We start from the raw sequence: 25,280 nt of genomic DNA, 5'->3' as shown, positions 1-25,280 counted from the left end.
GTTTCTCTGCGGCATTCCGTTTTTGAATGGTATAATGTGAACTATAGTTGCAGCCACTCTGCCTTTGATTTTTTATTATTTTGGTGACCTTTGTGTTCTGCTCTGTGCTTCCTCTGTGCCCTGACCCCTTTAGTTGCTCTGGACGGTCTGGTTACTATGATATGCCCTTGTAATTGTGATTAGCCATTAGCAGAATGAATGTGTGGTTAACGGGGAGGTTGCCATCTAGCAGTCATTGTTGAGAATGCAGCCCTTAATCACAGTGTGACTTGAGGGAGAAAAAAAATATTATAAATAGATGATCGCTTCTGACCCCTCCCACCCTTAAGAAAACCCTTGTGATAGGGTGAAACAAGACGGAAATGACACCATGGAAGTGACGCTTTATACGTCACGGATGGTGGACCTTGTCACGCTAGTGCGCAACACATTTTGAAGCCAGTGGGAGCAATCTTTGGCCGAGGTATCCGAACGACATCCCTGGACGGCACAATGCAATACTGATATCAACAGACTTACACAAAGAAGCTTGTGGGACTAATATGCGGCAATAGAGCACTCCAGCTGATTAAACTACCGCAGTTTGAAGAATTCCACTCCATACAAAAAGCATTTGATACAGTTATACATAAACAATTTACATTATCCACAAAATTATATGAAGAAAAAAAAAAAAAACACACCAGCGCTTGCTAATGTATGTGTTTCTGCGAACCAAAGACTAGCACAACAAAATATACTGTGTAACAAAGAAATGAAATCCAAACTGAAGGAATGTTCATGTAAAAAACCAGCACGAGCTTGAGAACTGACACTTTGACATATGCTATTGTTCAGAACTTATAAAAACACAAAACACGCATGCATGTAATAAACAAGACAAAATTGGTGAATTGCAAAGTGCTTAAATCCAGTGATCCTGTGTGGCATCCCATGCACAAAAGTTTCTCAATCATGTCAGCTATTGCTATATATTGCCCACCGTGGCTGACCAATGTCTCCTTGTGAACCCAAAAACACCACATGCAGAAATAATTAAAAGGCCCTCTGTTATAGCAAAGACGGGTCAAAATGGGCTAAAAAATGGGCTCCTTGACCAAGGGCAAGCCTTCTCTTTGCTCTCGAGGTCCTCTCCTTTTGTCAGACGTGGTTTCCATTAAAGAATTGGCAATAAACCGGAAAACAATAAAAAACAGGCTCTTCGTAGCGTAAAAAAGTTTTGGGAATTTATTAAAAAGAATCTCCGTAGTCCGCTGACTTTACAAACTAGGTACAAAGGTTTAAAAACATCCGCGATGCAAAGGGAAGCAAGACCAGTTAGGTGTCAGCGTCCAATCCACCAATGCTCCGCGTAGCACATAGTGCATCCCAGCTTGATGTCTTCGGAAGTTTCAAAGTAATTTCTCAAGCTAGTACTGGGTTTTCACATCGAGAACATTACTTGACAGTTTGGATTTCATGTCTTTACGTTACACAGTATATTTTGTGTTGTGCTAGTCTTTGGTTCATAGAAACACGTATCTGACTGAGCAAGTGCTGTTTTTTTACAGGAGATAAATTATATATATTTCAAAGAATATGAATAGCACAAAAACATTTTTCACTCCTGGTTACAGTTTGGCTGAAGACATTTTTTTATCAATCAACTGTTTACTCTTTTTAAATCATGACAACAACAGATCAAATTACCCTGATCAAATGTTTACATACCCTGGTGATTTTGGCCTGATAACATGCACACAAGTTGACACAAAGGGGTTTGAATGGCTATTAACCTCCCTGGTGGTATGATCATTTCAGATTTTAGGTGCTGAAAGCGGTACAATTATTTTGCATGGAAATTTGGCGTTTTATGTTGTAGTCCTGTAATTCTTAGGAATAACTCTCTTAAATCTGTTCAAACCAGAGTCTAGCAGACATCCCGGGTATGATAAAGTTTGAAAAATGAAATCATAAATTATACTATATTATAAATAATTATACCAAATAATAATATAATAAAAAAAAAATTGATTCAATAATGTAATCAAATCCACAGAAATTTGCTCAGTTGCAGAATTGTCACTGTCATTACTTTTCAGTATTTGATGACGGATCTCCCCACAAAAAGCTATCGCTTAATTCTGCGAGTGATTCTAATTTATTATCACTGTTTTCTAGCTGGTCTAAAACCATTGATGTAAAGGGACAGTTTTGGTTGCTATGGACAATCTCCAGTTTCCAGGCAGAAAGAACAGGTTTTTATAATATAAAGCTACATGCAGGACACTGGAGAAACCACTAGGGACAAAGGGGGTGTGAAATAATTACATACAGCAATGTAATCTCTCTCTCTCCCTCTATCTATAGACACACACACACTATGTAATGTGTGCGTTTTACTTTTTGAATTTGGTGCCGTTCTGTCCCCATGCGTCGCAACGCTCACAGGGAATGGAGCCCGGCGATGTGATGAATCAAGCGAAGGACAAGCGGCTCCCAGTGCGGGGAGACATGGTAAATAAACTCATCCTGGATCCATCGATGCAATCCCAAGTCTGGCTCGGGGTTACCGCTTTTGGTTCTGAATTTTCACCCCAAGCCAGACTCGGGAATAGCGCCGGGGGGGGGGGGGGTTAAAAAGGTAACCACCCTCACTTGTGATCTGTTTGCTTGTATAAAAAGGTCAATGAGTTTCTGGACTCCTGACAGACCCTTGTATCTTTCATCCAGTGCTGCACTGACGTTTCTGGATTCTGAGTCATGGGGAAAGCAAAAGAATTGTCAAAGGGTCTGCGGGAAGAGATAGTTGAACTGTATAAAACAGGAATGGTATATTAAAAAAAAAATTTAAAAAAAAAATAAAAAAAACAAACACAAGGAATTTAGAACGCCAAATCAGCAGTGTTTAAACTACCATATTTATCGACGTATAACACGCATCCCAAGTTTAGGAGGGAATCTTAAGGAAAAAAGCTTACATTTAAAATGCCCAATAATGCAGCCTTATCAGTGTCGTCTTGCTCCAGTGTCAAAGCAGCCTACAAGTTTAAAAATAGTGCTGTGAGCGGAGCCAAGCCCACTCGGCTATTTGTATCATTGCAGCACTCGGCTCCTCTCACAATTGGCGTATAACACGCACCCGCAATTTTCCCCTGAATTTAAGGGGGAAAAAAAAAAGTGCATGTTATACGCCAATACGGTAATCAAGACGTGGAAAATTAGGGGTTCTGTTGAAATCAAACCACTGTCAGGTAGACCAACTCAAAATTTCCACCACAACAACTTCCAGGAAATTTGTTCGGGATGCAAAGAAAAACCCACAAATAACTTCAGGTGAAACACAGGACTCTTTCAAAACATGTGGTGCGACTGTTTCAAGATGCACAATAAGGAGGCACTTGAAGAAAGATGGGCTGCATGGTCGAGTCGCCAGAAGAAAGCCATTACTATGCAAATGCCAAAGTATCCTGCTTACAATACACCCAACAGCACAGAGACAAGCCTCAAACCTTGTGGCACAAACTCATTTGGAGTGACGAGACCAAAAATTAACCACTTTGGGATTTTTATTTTCTCCTAAGCAAATTATAAAAAAAAAAAAAAAATTTTTTTTTTGTTTGTTACAAAACTTAATGTAAATAAGTAAGTTTTCGCCTTAACTGGTGGGCACCGATGAGGTGGCACTAATGAGCAGCACTGATGGGTACACATAGGGGACATGCATGGGCACTGAAGTACAGTAATTGATGATACGGATGGATGCTAAACAGTGCCAAACAATAAGTGCCTGCCAATTAGTGATTGGTGGCATACCTGTTGGCGACATCTCTGGTGGTACAGTGTGGGCATCCTCAGGGGGGCTGCGCTGATCATCAGCACAGACTACCCCCCCTGTGAGAGGAGCAGCCGATCGGGTCTCCTCTACTCGCATCTGACGAGAAAAGCTGATCACCGGCTCTTCCCGTTTACACTGTGATCATAAATTCTGTCAAGGTAGGTAAACTTATGAGTTTAATATAATAATTATTATAGAAACTTTACAATGCCTCAATAAAATCAATATGTGGGCAACTACATGGCAAATGAGGATTAAATGGGTTGTAAAGGCAGGAGTTTTTTTTTATTTTAATGCATTCTATACAAAAAAAAAAAAGCCTTCGGTGTGCAGCAACTCCCCCCTTCAGCGCCCTAATACTTACCCGAGCCCCATCTCCATCCAGAGATGTTGCCCAAGACTTGGCTGTCCTGGACTCTGTCCCCTCCTTGGCTGAGACAGCAGGGAAGCACAGTTGACTCCCGCTGCAGTCAGTGGGCCAATGAGAAGGGGTGGGGCGGACCACGGCTAGGTGTCTGACTGGACACAGGGAGCTGCAGCTCGGCTTGGGTGCCTCCATAGCAAGCTGCTTTCTGTGAGGGCACTCAACAGGAGGGAGGTGCCAGAAGCTCCGAAGAGGAGGATCAGGGCTGCCCTGTGCAAAGCCATTGCACAGAGCAGGTAACTTAATTTTTTTTTTTTTGTTAAAAATAGACTCTAGAATCACTTTAATGTTGAAAAATGTAAAGTAATGCACTTGGAGGCTAAAAATTTGAATGCAAGTTACTCACTAGGGTGAGAACCTCAAGGGAATCCAGGGTGGAAAAAGATCTGGGGTTCCTAGTACATGAGAGGTTCAGCAATGGCATGCAATGCCAAGCTGTAGAAAGCTAAAGCTAGCAGAATATTAGCATCCATTCAAAAGGAAATTTATTCCAGAGATAAAAAGATAATCCTGCCACTTTATAAAACTATTATGTTATGCCACATCTGGAGTAGTTCGCCCAGTTCTGGTCACCGATTCTCAGGCAGGAGGAGCGGGAATTGGAGTCCAGAGAAGGACAACAAAGGAGACTGAAGGAGCTCAGTTATGAGGAACGACTACAAACATTTAATCATTCTCTCTGAAGAAGAGACTTGAGAGGAGATATGATAGCTATATTCAAATACCTCAATGGTAATTCTAGCATAGAGAAAAAAAACGATTCAGTCTCAGGGAGTGAATGTGGACCGACCACATATGTACTGCACTGGGGTGGCCTCTCTGGCCGAAATCATAAACCTGTACGTGATTTGTGCTCGTGGGCAGGGGGATGGCGATGTTCTGACTCGAATCAGAGCTGATCAATCAACAGGTCCAGGCCAATTATTTACCCTAGGTTCACACATATGTGTTTTTTAGTGCGTTGTGCAATTTGCAGAAACGCACTACAGTTCATTTAACATTGTTTCCTATGGTACAAGTTCACATCTATGCGTTTTGCATTTTGTGGAAAGGGTCTGGGACTTTTTTCCCCACTATTTGTGGGTAACAGACTTCAATAGAACCACACCAAAAACACAACTGTTGTGTTTGTGATGTGATTTTTAATGTGTTTTGCGTTTTTTATTTTGTCACTGTAGGTTACTAGTTGCTAAGCAGGGGGCCGGGAAGCCATGCGGTGCGTCCTTAACTGATAAATCATCAGCTGAATGTAAAAAAATAAAAATAAAAAAAAAAATAAACCCCTACAACACACAAATGCATGAAAACTGCATGCAAAAACTCATAAAACAGGAGGGTTTAAAAACACAAAATGCACTGCAAAATGTGCCTGAAAAATGCATCAAGCACAACCACATATATGTGAACCTAGACTTATGACCTGGACCTGCTGATCGGTTCCGACAAAACAACAGAACCTCCTGTGCCTGTGTAACGTAAACACAGGCACAGGAAATCGCCTCCAGTTAACCCCTTTCACTGCAGTCATTAGTACAGTGTACAGATATTTTTTTCTGATCACTATTCGTGCCACGGGTGATGGCAGATAGTGTTAGTGTCAATCCTTGACAGCGTCAGAATTCCTGCCACATATTCACCAATACCTTTTAATTGCCAGCAACACTAACACACATAAATATACACTTCCATCACTAGTAACATCTCAACGGATCAATATCTTTGATCAGATCAGAACTATACTAGCATCCTAATAGTATAGTGTTCCCAAAAACGCAGCGTTAGCAGGATCATCACCGACACCTGCCAACGCCTGCATTTGGCCCCTCCCACCCAACAAGTGGAGCGTCAGTGCATCACACAGTACACAAAACCGCAGAGTAGCAGTGTCAAGCCTGATCTCTGCTAGCACTAGCAGGTAAAAACAATTTGTAGCACTTCAAACAAACAGTCACTTACAGGCAGGTGGTTATTTTTTTTTACCTGCAAGTCACACTAGGTACCTATAAATGTATTGCCCAAAATGTCCAAAGAAGGGTACACTAGTGCAGAGGCCTACAGGATGTGGAGTATGACAGATTAGAAAGATGGGGTGTCCTCACTGTCAGAATCAGGCTCCGTATTCGAACCTGTAGAGAGCAGTGGCACCCTGACAGATAGCAGGGACCCCTACTCCGTCATCAGTGCCAAGGTCAGGTGTACCCGACCATCCTCCCCGGTTGCTGAGGTGATGCAATTGCATGAGGATTCTGGTATGCAGAGTGTCAGTACTAGTGCCGCTCTACCTTCTGGTGATCTGGTGAGCACCAGCAGCCTAGTACATCCTGGCCGTAGACAAACCAGCACTGCAGTAAAACTTAGTGAGTCCCATAAGTGTAGTTCAAGCTTGGTGCGGTGGCTAGCACAAGTAGTGTCCCAAAACCACCAAGAATTCAGAGACAGGCCTCTAGAGTCCATAGTGCCCTTCCCTCTGCGTTTGCAAATCCTGATTGGTAACCCACAAATTCTGTAGCGCCCGTACTTCCCCCCATTCACTGGCCAATCCAAAATTCACGTGGAAAAAGCAGATTTAACTCCCCTTGGTTTGTTTGAGCTGTTTTTCACAGAAGGGCTGTACAGATCCATATCGTGAACCAAAGCAATTTATATGCCAATCAATTCATCACCGTGTCATAACATATACCTCAAAATCAGGGCTCGACAAAACCCGGCGCCAGGTCGCATTGGCGACTAGAATTAGCGACCCGGCGCCTGGGGCAGCACAGCTGGGGGTCTCCTGTCTCCGTGGACCCCCCCCGGCGTGATTGTGTCGGGCCGCGCCGCCGGTAACTGAGCCCCAGGCTTTGAGGCCTTCTGTGATCCTATTCCTTCTGGAATCTGGCGCCCTCTTGTGGTGGCCGTTGGAATTACAACCAGCAATGCTAATGGGGATATCTCCTTCCATTTACTTAGAACACCTAAACATATACACACACACTATATATATATATATATATATATATATATATATATATATATATATATATATATATATATATATATATATATATATATATATATATATATATATACACACATACATACACACACACACACACACACACACACACACATATATATATATATATATATATATATATATATATATATATATATATACATATATACACTTTTTTTTTTTTATTCTAACACCCTAGAGAGTAAAATGGTGGTCGTTGCAATAATGTCTGTCACACCATATTTGCACAGCGGACTTACAAGCGCACTTTTTTGGGGGAAAAAAAATGTATTTAATAAAAAAAATAAGACAACAGTAAAGTCAGCGGCGGGACAGGGCGCGTTTAAAAAAAATTTTTTTTTCTTTATTTTAACTTTTATTTTTATTTTTTTCACGGTTCTTTTAAAAAAAAAAAAAAAGTGTGTCACTTTTATTCCTATTACAAGGAATGTAAAAATCCCCTGTAATAGAAAAAAGCATGACAGGTCCTGTTATATATCATCAGGTCAGAGAGACCTCACATCTCATATTTACACTAAAATGCAATAAAAAAAAAAAAAAAATCGTCATTTGAAAAAAATAAAACAAATAAAATGTCCCTCTAAGAGCTATGGGCAATGACTTGGAGACAGGTGGGGGGCTGGGAGCTATCTTCCCCTCACTCGTCTCCATGTCAGACCAGGCACAGGTCCAGATCGCCGTCACAGACCTGGCTCCTAACTTTTTTTAGCTGGCTCCTAGATTCCAAGCAAAATTTGTCAACCCCTGCTCAAAATATCAGATTTTGTTATTCTTGTTTTAGTCTGGTAAAATCTAAATCAGCGATACCAAAGGACCACTTTCCCCTCCCACCAGAATTAGGTGACCAATTTATATGACCCATTGAAAAGCTGGGCTGCGACAAACGAGTCTCAAGCCGACTCTGACTGAAGCCACAAAAACTTTTAATTCAAGGAAGGCTTAAATAAATAAAACCTATTGTATCAGAGAGTGAACAGATATCCTAAAGTCAACCTCAATATGGACTCAGATGTCAATGAGACAATGACTAAGATACGAAGTGGAGATCTACCCCAACAGGGCAAATAAGACACCTCTATTAGAAAAGTAAACAATGGGATTGTGTCCTGAATGTTCAAAGTTCATTTGAGACGCTGTAAGGAAACATTGAAAATTGTGTATATTTTTACATCATGAATATACGTATATTAGAAGTAGGGATAGAATATTCTACTATAGTACAAATTAAAAATTGTTTGCAAGTAACCATCACAAGTATAAAGACAAGCCGTGACCTCATATATACAGAAATCTACATGTTACATGTGTGGTCTCATGACAATTAGGTTGAAATAGGAAATACGTCATTGTCATGTCACGTCACTGTTCATATAAACCTCCATTTTTGTGTGATTCTAACTAATCACATCTATAAATCAAGGATTGTATTATACACCAATTACTAAGAATCCCTGAAAAATATAGACTTATATTCACATCCCCAAAATATAGAAAACACTCATTAAATAAAAAAAATATATATATCCCTTCTTTTAACAAAGTAAGTTGAATACACATTTGTTATCATCAGACACCCCCCAGTGGCTGAAGATAATATTACAGTTGGTACCTGGCCGATCATAAAAATTTCCCCAACCAATGGAGAGAAAGCCGAACCTTCTGGGCTGAGCTCATGATAAATTTTATAGGTGTATTGTCCCAAAATGGTATAAAGGTTGGGAAAGCCCTAAAGACAGGAGCACAGACCCCATACCAGACACACCCCCAACATTAAGAAGTCTGCTGATATTTTAGTTCTGCCTTCTATTCACACAGATACGACAGTCCAAACCGAAACGGCAACTGCTGTTGAGAAGCAGCTCTGTGTCCACAACTACAACCTCAACATGGGAGGGATGGGCGTCAACAACCAGATGATGGAGCCGTACTTGATTTCCAGTAGGGCCAGACGCTGGCAAAAAATAAATAAAAAGTGCCTGTATATTTATTCCAATTGGCAATGCTTATGTACTATACAAAGAGTCAGGAAAGATGTTGGTCCCTACTAAAATTCCAGGAAAGAGATCACCACAGCCCTTTTGTATCCAGAAGGGGTGTGGCTCAATTTCCCAATCCAGATACCGTGAGCTGGCTGCAGGAGAAGCATTTTCTGGATGTCCTCCCTGGTACCACTACCCAAAGAGCACCCAAAAAAAAAGTGTCTGTAGCAAATGCAGATATAGGCGGGTCACCAGCTATTATTTCCTTCTGGTCCTGGCCAACCTGGTTTCTGCTTCCAGAACTGTTTTCGTTGTTTCCACACACTAGCGGATTATAGGGTAGAGCATAACAGTCTAGGGCACACATTCACACAGGGTCTCGAAAGAGGTTAGATAGCTAGGAAACTATCGCATTTTCAGAGACCCTAGCCTGGAACGTTTATTTTTTATAGTTACCGTATATACTCGAGTATAAGCCGAGATTTTCAGCCTCTTTTTTGAGGCTGAAAGTGCCCCCCTCGGCTTATACTCGAGTCATCGCTGTCTGTCTGCCCGATCAGCGTGTCGAGCAGACAGACAGCGGCCATTCTAGGATTCAAAGGCCGCGCCTCCGTCTCCGCCTTCGCCTGTGATAGGCGGAACACTGAATTTCCCAGCAGTCTGTGTTCCGCCTATCACGGACGTCCTCTCATCCTCGTCCGTAGTATGAGGATGAGCGGACGTCCATGATAGGCGGACCACTGACTGCTGGGAAATTGAGTGTTCCGCCTATCACGGACATCCGATAGGCGGAACACTCAATTTCCCAGCAGTCAGTGGGAAATTGAGTGTTCCGCCTATCACCGACGGAGGCGCGGCTTTTGAATCCTAGAATGGCCACCGACGAAGAGCTGCGGGACGGGCCGGGACGCAGGCCGGGACGGGACGCAGGCCGGGACGGACACAGGCTGGACGGACACAGGCTGGACGGACACAGGCAGGCTGGACACAGGTAGGCTGCACGGACACACACACACACACACACACACACACACACACACACACACACACACACACGGATGCATGCACACACAGGGATGGATGGACACACACGGATGCATGGACACACACACACACACACACACACACACACACACACACACACACGGATGCATGCACACACACAGGGATGGATGGACACACACACACACGGATGCATGGACACACACACACACGGATGCATGGACACACACACACACGGATGCATGGACACACACAGGGATGGACGACACACAGGGATGGACAGGCATGTCTCACCCTCGGCTTATACACGAGTCAATAATTTTTTCCAGTTTTTTGGGGGTAAATTGGGGACCTCGGCTTATATTCGGGTCGGCCTATACTCGAGTATATACGGTACTGAGTTAATGTTCTGCTCTGTTTTACTGTACACTATACTGTAATGTTTTGTTAACCATTGTTTGCTTTGCAGGTATGCCATTCAGCTGCAGCACTGATCCATTTATTCTGACAGGAACAGAGTTTATTTTCAGCATACATAAATCAGTGACTACAGTGCTGTAGGAGGCAATTTCACCACCGCGTTTAAAAAAAAAAAAAAAAAAAAAAAAAAAAAAAAAGAAGAGCAGCATATATAGTGGATATAAAAAGTCTACACACCCCTGTTAAAAATGTCAGATTTCTGTGCTGTAAAAAAAAAAAAAAAAAGAGAAAAATAATTTCAGAACTTTTTCCACCTTTAATGTGACCTATAAACTGTGCAACTCAATTGAAAAACAAACTGAAAACTTTTAGGATGGGGAAGTAAAAATAAAAAAAATTTAAATAATGGGGTTGCATACGATTGTGCACACCCTGTTATAACTGGGGATTGAGCTGTATTCAGAATTAAGACACCACATTCAAACTCATGTTAAATAGGAGTCATTACACCAGGGGTTGACAAATTTGCTTGGAATCTAGGAGCCAGCTAAAAAAGTTAGGAGCCAGGTCCGTGACGGCGATCTGGACCTGTCCCGGGCCTGACATGGAGACGAGTGAGGGGAAGATAGCCCCCAGCCCCCCACCTGTCTCCAAGTCATTGCCCATAGCTCTTAGAGGGACATTTTTAAATTGCATTTTAGTGTAAATATGAGATGTGAGGTCTCTCTGACCCCAGATCTCATATATAAAAGAGGACCTGTCATGCTTTTTTCTATTACAAGGGATTTTTACATTCCTTGTAATAGGAATAAAAGTGACACACATTTTTTTTTTTTTTTTTTTTTAAAGAACAGTGAAAAAAAAAAAAATAAAAGTTAAAATAAGAAAAAAAAAATTGTTTTAAAGAGGAGCTGCACAAAAAAAAAAAAAAATATTAAAAGCCAGCAGCTACTAATATTGCAGCTGCTGACTTTTAATAATATCACACTTACCTGTCCCAGGTTCCAGCGATGTCGGCGGCAGATGACGAGCGATCGCTCGTCTCGCTGCAGCCACCGCCGCCATCCTCTGTCAGGGAATCGGGAAGTGAAGCAAGAGGGCTTCACTGCCCGGTTTCCTACTGTGCATGCGCGAGTCGCGCTGCGCTGGTTCCCCGCTGTGTCTCTGGGAACTGTGTGTTTCCCAGAACACAACGGGGGGCGGAGCCATGCGGCGGTGGGCGGAGCCATGCGGCGGTCTGGCCGGAAGTGGGTGCAGTTACCTGGATTATCCAGGTAACTGCACCCCCTCCCCCCCAAAAGGTGCAGATTGTGGCACCGGAGGGGGGGAGGGATAATACTAGCGGAACTTCCCCTTTAGGGTGAAGAACCGCTTTAAATGCGCCCTGTCTTGCCAAGCTTGCGTGCAGAAGCGAACGCATATATGAAAGCGGTGTTCAAACCACACATGTGAGGTATCGCTGCGATCGGTAGAGTAAGAGCAATAATTCTAGCCCCAGACCTCCTCTGTAACTCAAAACGTGCAACCTGAAGAATTTTTTAAACGTCGCCTATGGAGATTTTAAAGGGTAAAAGTTTGTCGCCATTCCATGAGCGGGCGCAATTTTGAAGCGTGACATGTTGGGTATCGATTTACTCGGCGTAACATCTTTCACAATATAAAAAAAAAAAATTGGGCTAACTTTACTGTTGTCTTTTTTTTTTTTATTAAATAAAAAAATTTTCCCCAAAAAAAGTGCGCTTGTAAGTCCGCTGTGCAAATATGGTGTGACAGACAGTATTGCAACGACCACCATTTTACTCTCTAGGGTGTTAGAATAAATAATATATATATATATATATATATATATATATATATATATATATATATATATATATATATATATATATATATATATATATATATATATATATTATATATATTATATATATTATATATATTTTTTTTTTTGTTTAGGGGTTCTAAGTAAAGGGATGGAGAAAGACTGGCCCATTAGCAATGTTGGTTGTAATTCCAACGGCCACCACAAGAGGGCGCCAGATTCCAGAAGGAACCATAGGATCACAGAAGGCCTCAAAGCCGGGGGCTCAATTACCGGCCGCCTGCGGCCCGACGCGATCGCGCGGGGGGGGGGGGGTCCACGGAGACGGGATACCCCCAGCTATGCTGCCCCAGGCGCAAGGTCGCTGATTCTAGTCGCCAATGCGACCTGGCGACCGGGTTTTGTCGAGCACTGCATTACACACCTGCTGTCATTTAAAGCGCCTCTTATTAACCCCAAATAAAGTTCAGCTGTTCTAGTAGATCTTTCCTGGCATTTTCCTAGTCACATCCTACACCAAAAGCCATTGTCCGCAGAGCGTACAAAGCATCAGAGGGATCCCATTGTTAAAGGGTATCAGTCAGGAGAAAAAAAAAAAAAAAAAAAAAAAGGTACAAAAGAATTTCCAAGGCATTAGATATACACAGTGAAGACAGTCATCAAGTGGAGAAAATATGGCACAACAGTGACTGGACAAGAACTGGACGTCCCTCTAAAATTGATTAAAAAAAAAAAAAAAAAACACAAGAAGAAAACTGGTCAGGGAGGCTGCCAAGAGGCTTACAGCAACATTAAAGGAGCTGCAGGAATATCTGGCTGTGTAGTACATGTGACAACAATCTTCCACATTCTTCATATGTCTGGGTTATGGGGTAGAGTGGCAAGATGGAAGCCTTTTCTCAAGTACAACATCCAAGCCCGGCTAAATTTTGCAAATGTATATGAAGTTTCCCAAAATTTGTTTGTCTGATTAAACCAAGGTTTAACTTTTTGTCCACAATTCCAAAAGATATGTTTGGCGCAAAAACACTGCACATCACCAAAAGAACACCATACCCACAGTGAAGCATGGTGATGGTAGTATCATGCTTTGGGACCATTTTTCTTCATATGGAACAGGGGGCTTAATCAAGGTAGAGGGAATTATAAACAGTTCCAAATACCAGTCAATATTGGCACAAAACCTTCAGGCTTCTGCTAGAAAGCTGAACACGAAGAGGCACTTCATCTTTCAGCATGACAACGACCCAAAGCATACATCCAAATCAAAGGAATGGCTTCACTGGAGGAAGAATAAAGTTTTGGAATAGCCCAGCCAGAGCCCAGACCCAAATCAAATTGAAAAGCTGTGGGGCGATCTGAAGAGGGCTGTGCACAGGACATGCCCTCACAATCTGATAGATTTGGTGTTTTTTTTTTTTGCAAAGAGTGAGCAAGTCAAGACTCGTACCCAAAAAGACCAAGTGCTGTAATAAAATCAACTTCAACAAATTATTAGATTAAAGGGTGTGCACACTTATACCACCATGTTATTTTAATAAATATAAAAAAAAAAAAAAAATTATATATGCCGTATTTTTCGGACTATAAGGCGCACGTAAAAGCCTAAATTTTCTCCCAAAAACGACCGTGCGCCTTATAGTCCGGTGCGCCTTATATATGACCTGTTGACATCGCTGGAGTTCTTTGTTAACAGTATCTGTCATCTTGACGTAAACCTTCGGACTATAAGGCGCACGTAAAAGCCTAAATTTTCTCCCAAAATCGACCGTGCGCCTTATAGTCCGATGCGCTTTATATATATGGAAATATCCATTTTATCAGCCGGTCGTTGCTAGTGCGCCTTATAATCCGGTGCGCCTTATAGTCCGATGCGCCTTATATATGGAAATATCCATTTTATCAGCCGGTCGTTGCTAGTGCGCCTTATAATCCGGTGCGCCTTATAGTCCGAAAAATACGGTATATATATATATATATATATATATATACATATATATATACATATACATACACATACACACTAGGGCTGAAACGATTAATCGATAATGAAAATCGCTGTCAACGATTTTCATTATCGATTAGTTGGTCCACACCATGCGATCCGCGGAGCGGGCCGCGGCCTTAGGCAAGGCTGCGGCTTCGGCCTAGCTCCGGAGCTAGTGGCCATCTTGGTACACCCGGCGGCGGCGAGCTGCGCGCTGACGTCACCCCCAGCGCGTTGTTCAGCCTGTGTCAGCCCAAGTGAAGGAATTCTGGTGCCCTCATTCAAAACTTTTTATGCAGGTACCACTACATTAATTATTACCTAATCTAACCTATCTAAGCCTTTCCACTTGCTCGGCACAGCCACATTGTTGATTTAAATAAAAAGGTACAACACCATCTCTCCCTAATAAAATGCAGCTTATTACAAGCATAAAAACATAGCATATCACTGACGATTTGCGCCAAATAGGCATCCCGGGACTCATCACGGCGGTCTGTTTGGAGGAACTTTAATCGGTGGTGAGCTTGGCGCAAATCATCAGTGATATGCCGACTATGTTTTTATGCTTGTAATAAGCTGCATTTTATTGGGGGGGGGGGGGGGGGGGATTGTTTATTTAAATAAAAGGTATAACACTATGTGGCTGTGGGGGGCGGGGATAGTGTTTTTTTTTTTTTTGCTGATCCGAAAATTGATTCGAATCCGTGACTCTGCTCCGAGGAACGATCCGATCTGTGAGTTTTTTGATCCGTTGCACCCCTAGTCCGCACCTTCCCCCCTGCCGGTCTGTTAGAATCCTGTGTATCCTCCCGTGTCCTACGCATGCACCACGTCCATGAGCACGCAGCTCTCCAACCAGCTGACGTCCCGCCAGCAACGCACCTGTGCTGCTTTCGGCTCCTCCTTCCCCCTCTACCCAGCAGCCTTCCGATAGACCCGCCGCAGAGCGCAGGCGCGGCAAGCCCTCGCCGGGCCGCTTTCCAGTGCTGCATCCATCTCCCGGCTTCGGGGTGCCCTTCGCTCCATTCGGAGGAGTCGGCCGAGTCACGTGTGGCGGGTCCGGACTGAGACTCCGCCCCACACCACCCCGGCACACCAGGGAGGAGCCGCTGTCACCATGAAGGGGTGAGAAAACCCGAGACACCGGAGGGGGGGGGGGAGGGGGGGGGGGCACACAAACACACACACACACACACACACATACATACATCCCCCTTTTTCAGTTTTTTTTATCCGATTAATCGAAGAAAAAAAATAAATCGGCCGATTAATAGATTATGAAAATAATCGTTAGTTGCAGCCCTAAAAAACACACACACACACACACACACACACACACACTTTTCCTGGCAGAGATTTCTTCATACACATCTATCAAAGTGAATGGAGGAATCTGTTACGTCGCTGGACTTTGAGTGGTTATACCGGGATAATGTCTGCAGGTTTAGGCATCATCTTGGTATCGTTTTTTTCAGTCGGCTTTCATGTAAAAGCATTGGGAAGGGTTTTAAATCGGGCTCTCCTGTAGAGCTGTAGGGGTCCAATAATCTCTATGGCCTAAGAAACCAGAAGCTACAAGCTTTTCAGCATTTCAGTTTCACCGGATATAAACAGCAGCATGTTTAAATTGGGAAACCGATCTTGGTGTGGTGAGATGCTTTAAGGGCAGAGGAGACATCAAGAGACGAATAAATCCCAAATAAAAAAAATAAAAAAAGCGGCGGTATACCCGTCACTACCTATTGCTATCCTAGGGGATATTTACATTCCATGTGACAATAATAGTGATTAATAACATAAAAAAGCACCCCTGTCCCCCTTGTGCTCACGCACAAAAGGTGAACGCAAGCATCAATTTCGTGTTGTATGTAAACAGAAATTGCACCATGCATGTGAGGCATCACCGCAAACATCCGATTGAGGGCAGTACTTCAAGCACTAGACCTCCTCTTATCTAAAGTGGTAATCTGAAAAAAAAAAAAAAAATTAAATGGGCTCAATATGCCTCTTGGAAAATTCTTTGGGGTGTTCATTTTCTAAAAATATTTTTTGTTGGGGGAGGGCGCTTGAGAATGTATTGCCCTGTCATAGCACCTCAAAAAATGATAGGCAGTGAGAAAGTAGAAGCTGTGTAAATAGATATCTATATATAGATAGAAATAGACACACACGCGCGTTTATAGACGCTATTTGGGATTTTTTTATTTTTTTTTTATCAAAAAGACATGTTACGGAATACATTTTGGCCTAAATGTATGAAAAAATTTGTTTATTGTATTTTTTTTTTTTAATAAACTGAAAATAGTGTTTTTCCCTCAATTTTTTTCATTTATAAATTTTGGATTTTTTTATGCTTTGTTTTTGGCCAATTTGTTGTTGGGCAGATAATTTCTTTCATATTAAATCCAAAAACAAACCTATTGTAGTGGGATTTTTTATGTGATAAACCAACAAACACAAGGTAACTATGTAAAATGGCCCATACTTGTGGAGTGGAAGGAAAATCATACATTTTTTTTACAAATAAATATCTGAAAAGTGTGGTGTGCATTTGTATTTAGCCCCGTGTGTAATTTATTCTCAGTATAGATGCAGCTGTTCTGTTAAGCTGTCAGAGGTTTGTTTGAGAACCTTAGTGAACAAACAGCATCATGAAGGCCAAGGAACACACCAGACAGGTCAGAGATAAAGTTGTGGAGCAGTTTAAAACAGGATTAAGTCATAAACAAAATGTATTGTAAGCTTTAAACATCTCACGGAGCACTGTTCAATCCATCATCTGAAAATGGAAAGAGTATGGCCCAACTGGGAACTGACCAAGACATGACCATCCACCTAAATGGACAGGCCGGGCAAGGAGAGCATTAATCAGAGAAGCAGTCAAGAGGCCCATGGTAACTCGGGAGGAGCTGCAGAGATCCACAGTTCAGGTGGGAGAATCTGTCCACAGGACAACTATTAGTCATGCATTTCACAAATCTGGCCTTTACTGAAGAATGACCAGAAGAAAGCCATTGTTGAAAGGAAGCCATAAGAAGTCCCGTTTGCAGATTGCACGAATCCATGTGGGGGACACCACAAACATGTGGCAGAAGGTGCTCTGGTCAGATGAGACCAAAATTGAACTTTTTGGCCTAAAAGCAAAATGCTATGTTTGGCAGAAAACACTGCTCATCACACTGAACACACCATCCCCACCGTGAAACATGTTGATGGCAGCATAATGTAGTGAGGATGCTTTTCTTCAGCAGAGACAGGGAAGATGGATGGAGCCAAATACAGGGCAATCTTAGAAGAAAACTGGTTAGATTCTGTAAAAGACTTGAGACTGGGGTGGAGGTTCACCTTCCAGCAGGACAACAGTCCTAAAACATACAGCCAGATCTACAATGGAATGGTTTAGATCAAAGCATATTCATGTGTTCGAATGGTCCAGACCTAAATCCAATTGAGAATCTGTGGCAAGATTTTAAAATTGCTGTTCAGATGCTCTCCATCCAATCTGACAGAGCTTGAGCTGATTTGCAAACAAAAATGGGTAAAAAGGTCACTCTAGGATGTGCAAAGTTGGTTCTACAAAGTAATGACTCACTTTTCACATATTTATTTAAAATAAAAAATAAAAAAACATTTATGATTTCCTTCCATTTCACAATTATGTGCCATTTTATGTTGGTCTATCAAATAAAATCCCAATAAAAAAACATTTCCGTTTTTGGTTGTAACACGAGAAAGCGTGGAAAATTTCAAGGGGTGTGAATACTTTTTCAAGACACTGTATTTCTTCCATTTGCGAATAATTGCCTTCATATCAAGCTTCTTGCTGATGGCCTTGTAGCCCATTCCAGCCTTGTGTAGGTCTACAATCTTGTCCCTGATGTCCTTTGACAGCTCCTTCGTCTTTCCCATGAAAAGTTTGAATGGAAGAAATAATCTGTGGACAGGTGTCTTTTTACGCACATAACAAGTTGTCATTAGGAGCACCTTATTTAAAACTGACAGGACTAATCTGTGTACCACATGAGCACATACTGTAGCCAGAATGTGGGAGCCACAATTATTGTTGGTTGGTAGGGGATTAAATACTTATTTTACTCACTGAACTGCAACTCCATTTATAACATTTATATCATGTTTTCTTCTGGATTTTTGGTTGATATTTCAATTGCTATCATTTACAACACAACTATGATAAAAATTATAGACCCTTCATTTCTTTGTAAGTGGGCAAACTTACAAAATCTGCAGGGGATCAAATTATTTTCCCCACTGTAGATGTGAATGTGTCCCATAGGAAACCATGTTAAATGGACTGTAGTGCGTTTCTGCAAAAAGCACCAAAAAAATTAAAATAAAAACACATTAGGTGTTAACCAGGCCTCAGATAACAGTATAAAAAGGGATACGGGACAGGATGTTTTTGGACATGAACATACATATACACACACGCACACACACACACACACACACACGCACGCACACACACGCGCACGCACACACACGCGCACGCACACACACGCTGAACTGGTGTCTACTTTACTTAACCTTACGAACTATGTAACAGTAGACAATCACATTTTTTACTCTTTAAGCTGGACATACATTAAACAATTTTCTTGTTCTATTTCCTTTAGATTTACCTTAAACTATGTAGTTCAGGGGCCTGCCTGACTTCATACAGATTGAAAGTGTTGAGGTTTGACCTCATATTATATGGTTTTGGTACAGCTAAAGGATAATTGTACAAGGATAATGCATGGCTAGCCTTAGCTATAAGGGGACTTATTATTGTATGTGTAGCCGTTATGTATATCACATGTGAAAGCTTGTACTGTTACCTACTGCCATCCTCCTAAAATGTGACTCCAGCACTCCAAGGGAACCCTTACACCTAGGGCATACACAGTATGGAAACAAGACTTTTTGTAGGTGGAAGCTGAAGCATGCTCCCAAATGCATTCCATAATGTGAACTTGAAGTGCTTCTATAGGCAGGTCCCCCCCTTTGTTAATCTCAGCCCCACCTTGATCCAACGATGTTGCACGATAGACTCGGTTGGCCTGATCTGAGACACAGCACTATTGGCTCCTGCTGCTGTCAACGTCAGTGAGTTAACGAGGGGAGAGAGGGCGTCGGGCCAAGCCGAATGGACTAACAGTAGTGGCTCGGCCTGTGTGCTATGGGGGCAGGGAGCGCCAGCGCAGGACCCAAAAAAAGGAGGATCTGGGCTGCTCTATGCAAAACCACTGCACAGCCCAGGTAAGTTTTAGAGGTGCACTAAATGGAAATTTGGGTGGCAAAACCAAAAATGCATGATGCACTTAGCCAAAAATGATAGTAGAGAATTTGATTGATAGATAGATATATATATATATATATAATATCAATCTAGCAGTGTTAAACCCAAAACCAAAATATGTAATACATTGCAGCTTACCAATCATTAGATGTGGTGGTTGCATTTGTTTTCTTTGAGCTTTTGTCCCCATTTTCACCTTGTGATCTGGCGAGCAACACACCTTAAGTATTAGTGTCCCCACTCTGGACGAAGGAGCACAGGGGCTACCTTTGGACAGCTGCATTGTCAATTTGAGGGGAGGAGCGCGTTAGATGGACTAGCAGATTTAGATGCACTAACAAACTGAAGCCATACTCCAGCTCCCACTGCAGTTACAGCAAAAATATCTTTTCATTTTAGGACAAAGGTTTTACATTAATAAATAAAAGCTTAATATTGTAAGCACCCCTGTCAGTGGCAAATGATTTGTCTCAATACTCTTAACTGATACATTAGCAGAAGAGCTTGTTCTGTTGAAAAACAGACGGACAAGATCACCAGGTAAAAACAGAGGAAAAAGTCTGAAAATAGAAATCTAATGCAGCCATCACATCTAAGAACTGGTAAGCTTTAATATAATATAAAGGTTTTCTTTTAGGTTTAAAGCGGTAGTAAAAAAAAAATATATATATAAGTCAGCTTTTTTTTTTTCCTTTTTGAAAGCTGCAAGGCAAAGTTATAATGTACTAGTATGCATTGCATGCTAACACATTATGGGAAAACTTAGCTTAAAACAAATCCCTCCAGTGAAGTGCTGTCACCGCTGACAGGGCTTCCATCTTGGCGGGCTCCAGTCTAGTGATTGGCTGAAATGCACGTGGAAGCCACTGTTCACGGCACTGGGCTCTGAAGGAATGGTGCGGTATGCCATCCCTTTACAGCGCATGCGCTAGTGATTTCACACGTAAATACCTTCTAAACAGTGCACGTTTAGGAGATATTTACTGTACCTATAGGTAAGCCTATAGTAAGGCTTGCCTATAGGTAAAAATAAAATCGTCCATGGGAGTTTACTCTCACTTTAATACCGCTTCAAGAATAAATGGTGATTCTCAGGATGTGCAGCTGTCTAGATCTTCTAATGCAGACAAGAGGGGACAGAAGGTAAACATCCTTGATGTCAACAAAAGCCAGAAATTCTTCCTGGTGAAGAGAGGTGATGAAATATTTGGTGGTCTGTCACCTATGCAATGAAGGATGTTTATTTTCATCCAAGACCTAAATGTAGACATTAAGAACCTTGAACCCCAAAATGGGTCAGATGCCCCATTTGGGTTTAGGAAGAGTGAAGTTGTAGTAAAACCCTTGAAACCATTCTGCTCCAGGAACTGGGGCAATGACACCTTAACCGCTTACCAACCGCCTCACGCCGATATATGTCGACAGAAGGGCTCGTACGGGTACGTTAGTTTGCCTGTACGAGCCCTTCTGTCGACGTTACCCTTTAAGAGTTGGGTCGCGCGGATACCCACGATTGCCTCACAGAGAGGAAGAACAGGAAGATGCCAATGTAAACACGCATCTCCCCGATCTGCCTAGTGACAGTGTCACCGATTTCTGCTCCTTGGCACACTATTTTTTCTTCTTCACTTTTTATTGTTGATTTTTTTTTTTTTTTTTAATTTACAAAATCAGCTTTGAGCGGGGAAGCTCCCTGACAGCTGATGAGTCATCAGTTGTTAAGGATGCGGCGGTCGGATTCCTGGCCTCCTCCTTAGCAACCAGTTCATCCTTAAAAGCTTGATGCGGTAAATTACCACATAAACTAACCGCTGAATTGAACAAATATCGCATTCGATATTTAACAACAAAATTCTTAGTGAATTGAACACTTGCACAATTGTTACAGCATTTCGTACTTTACAGCATATTAGTCGTTAATTAACTCTTAGTAAATTGACCCCTAAATTACCAAAACTATTGGGACGCCTGCCTTTACACGCACATGAACTTTAATAGCGTCTTAGTCCATAGGGTTCAATATTGAGTTGGCCCACCCTTTGCATGTATAATATCTTCAACTCTTCTAGGAAGGCTACCCACAAGGTTTAGGAGTGTGTCTATGGGAATATTCTTCCAGAAGCGCATTTGTGAGGTCAGGCACTGATGTGGATGAGAAGGCCTGGCTCGCAGTCTCCACTCTAATTCATCCCAAAAGTGTTGAGGGTTGACGTCAGGACTCCCACTAAACTCATACACTCTTTGTCGTGATCTTTCCCGAGCCGGGATCGGCTCTGACGTCAGCAGGCTTCAGCCCTGTTTGCTGAAAACAGGTGACAGGAGTGTAGAACGAACTGCACTCAGGTGATCCACAAAAGTAGTGCAGCCAAATGAGCCTTGGCTGTACTTCTCCTTTAAAAAAAAAATACAGGGTAGGGCTGAACAGTGACTGATCACTGTGACAACCAATCAGAGGCTATCAGGGCGATCAGGTGCTCGAGAACTGGGTCTCCCGGTTTCAGTTCATCAGTATAAGACTAGGGGGCTCAGTGAAAGCAAAGTCTCTGTGCTGGGAGAGTGCTGTTACAGCAACAAGTGTGTTTTTTTGTTTTTGTTTTGTTTTTATCCTTTTGAGATAAAAGTTTTACATCAATGACAAGCTGACCATTGCAAGCATCCCAGTCAGTGTTAAATAGTTTGTCTCAACCCTCTGTCATTATTGCTGGACAAAAAAAAAAAAAAAAAAAAGACAGACTTCACTGGCCAGATTGACAGATAAAGACAGCAAAAGAAAAAGAATAAAAAAAAAAAAAGAAAATGATACCTAAAATAGGAAACACACCAGAGGTCTATATAGTAAAGCGTATGAACATTTATTGTACCTGCTGAGGAGTGGACGTCAACGTGACTGCCGGTTTGATGCTTGCATTGCCATCAGTAGTTGCTGATGTGCGCATTGGTTGTAACAATAACTGTCGAACGGGTCTGACTGCACCAGGATGTCCTGCTTGACTTGGAACTTTGGCAAGCACTGTATTCCCAGATACAATGGATACCCCAGGTCTCAGCTGGGTTCCTGTAAGCACCTTAGCAATGGTCACTTTGCCTCCATTAGCGGTCTGTCCAGGAGTTAGAGTTTGAATTTGTGTCACAGGAACACCACCAACAGTCATTCCTGGTGGTGCTTTTAGAATCATAATTTTAGGAGCTGTAGGCGCAGCTGCTGTAGTTGTTGCTGTGGTTACAGTCAAAGGTGTGCCCATAAAAGGGTTTCCTTGGTTCAGAGGTTCCTGATTGATGGTTGGTTGAGAGGGAAGCACCGGTTCTGGTGGGAGAATAGGAGCACGATTTTCTGGCAGCACCTGAGGCTGGATTCGCTGATTTACATGTGAAACGGCTTGTTCCGGTCCTCTATCTGTTGCGAACTGCTCTAAAACACTGCCTAAGCCGAGAGCTTCATCGATAGTATCTGGTCCATCTCTGGTAAACGAGTCACTAGTTAGAGAATCCAACCCAAATAGGTTAGGGTCATCAAAAAGGTCCATTATCGGGTCCGCCATATTTGGCGCCTATAAAAAAAAGGCGGCGGGGAAGGCTAGTAGCCTTCCCCTTGGGACACAGAGCAAAAAAGATGGGACCTTAGTCACTCAATGTCACGGGACGATGAAACAAACAGAGCCAGGATAATACTCTGCAAAGAAAAAAAAAACACATATTAAAAACACATTTGATAAAGATTTTACATTTACATCACTTTCTTTTACATTCCCTACAACAGGGTTTTTAAAGGATAAGAAGTTCACCTTTTGTTACATGTCAAACCCATATTCAAGGTGCAATATATTACAGATGGGCCGACCCCCGCTCCCCCATTCCCATTTCCTGTAAATGGGAAAAATACAAGGTCCGGCGGACTTTGCAGCTGTCAGCTTGTAGTTCTCAATGAACTACTATGGCGCAGTCGAGCGATGTGGTAGGTCGTTAAGTGTTCCTGTCATGGTCAGACAGATACAGTCTGCAGGACCCAAGCATTACTTCAATGAATGCCAGAGCTGGGTGTAAAAGACGGGTATAATCAGGCTCTCTTCAAGAGAATTTGCCCATTACTCAGGAACCCCGATAGAGAAAACTGCTCTAGTCTGTGTTCATGTCAACCACATAATCTGAGTGAAAATTAGATTTTTAACACTTTATTTTTCTTGTGGTTTCTATATCATTTTGTATTTTTGGGTTTTTTAACCACGACTGGACACTTTGTCCCCCTTCCTGCCCAGGCCAATTTTCAGAGCTGTCCCACTTTGAATGCCAATTAGACAGTCATGCAACACTACACAAATAAATGTATTTATTTTTTAGACAGATAGAGCTTTCTTTTTGGTGGTATTTATTTACCACTGGGCTTTTTATTTTTTGGCTGTATAAAAAACAAACATTTTTCTTTGTTTCTGTATAAAAGTAGTTTTTCTTCATGAATTTAGGCCAAATTGTATTCCATGTTTCTTTGTGAAAAATCACCCAAATCAGTGATTGTATTAGATAAACCAAACCTATAAAAAAAATAAGTTTTTTTTCTTTTTTGTTTGCATACCATCACCATAGCAGTACATCATATGACCAGTGTGGCGGTGATCAGGGACACTGACTGGTGACACTATTTGAAAAATTAACAGACACTATTTGAAATAAAAAAAATTTCCTTGTTTACAAAAAAAGTTATTTTTTTATTTTACATACCGTGACCAAAGTAGTATGGTGTTCACCATAGTGACACCATACTGCTCTGGGGAGGAGATTAGGATTTTTTGCTTTACTATGATTGCTTATTACAGAGATGACCCGATTACTGTTATAAGGAATCATTTTTGTGATTGGCATCCATTCATGTACCATTGTGTGCTATTGTGAAAACTGATTGGCTACAGCTATTACATGGTACAGGTCCATTGTGATTGGCCCCTGAACAATGTGATCACTGTGACCACAGAGATCACAATGAATGTCTGAATGAAAGCCATTGTGTACTATTGGCATGTGATCGTTGTGATTGGTACTGGAGCCAGCCTGGTAAAACAATCGGTCTTCTGCTGTGACCAGTGGACATAGCAAGTGACAGATTGTGCCGCTGTGTGCCCCCTTGGCCTCCAAATTCTCCAGAGCCCAATACAATCGAGCATCTGTGAGATTTGCTGGAAAAACCAAGTCAGATCCATGGAGGCCCCACCTCGCAACCTATGGGACTTAAAGCAGTATTAAGTCCAAAAGCAAACATATTGCAGCTTACCAATTCTTAGAAACAATGGGGTAGATTTACTACAACTGGAGCACTGAGACACTAGTGCAGCTGTGCATGGTAGCCAGCTTCTAACTGCAGCTTGTTCAATTAAGCTTTATTATGCTTTTCTTCCTTTATGTTCATCTGGTGATCCAGCCAGCAAGTATGTTGTTTTTCAAAAGAACAGAGGTCTAGTGGAGTTCATTCATGGGCAGGTTATGGTGGGTGGTCATAATGTAATTGCGGAGATAGAGATATAT

The 25,280-nt window shown here is 42.0% G+C and overlaps 1 protein-coding gene across 5 annotated transcripts in view; it reads right to left on the bottom strand.

The window, feature by feature from the left end:
• The window catches only part of CHD8 (chromodomain helicase DNA binding protein 8), a 124,286-nt gene that overhangs the window by 74,596 nt on the left and 24,410 nt on the right, over positions 1-25,280 (bottom strand). For all 5 annotated transcript variants that reach the window (XM_077466867.1, XM_077466870.1, XM_077466871.1 and 2 more), the window contains exon 2: positions 22,631-23,439. In XM_077466867.1, coding sequence (XP_077322993.1) covers positions 22,631-23,308 — 678 coding nt within the window. In that variant the 5' untranslated portion in view covers positions 23,309-23,439. The remainder of the gene's footprint in view (positions 1-22,630; positions 23,440-25,280) is intronic.

This window comes from Lithobates pipiens, unplaced genomic scaffold (assembly GCF_037356315.1).
Source record: "Lithobates pipiens isolate NorthernLeopardFrog02 unplaced genomic scaffold, aLitPip1_a1.2 Scaffold_4, whole genome shotgun sequence".
Taxonomy (NCBI): Eukaryota; Metazoa; Chordata; class Amphibia; order Anura; family Ranidae; genus Lithobates; species Lithobates pipiens.
The sequence above is the reverse complement of the archived record's forward strand: the minus strand, read 5'-3'. Positions and strand labels throughout refer to the sequence as shown.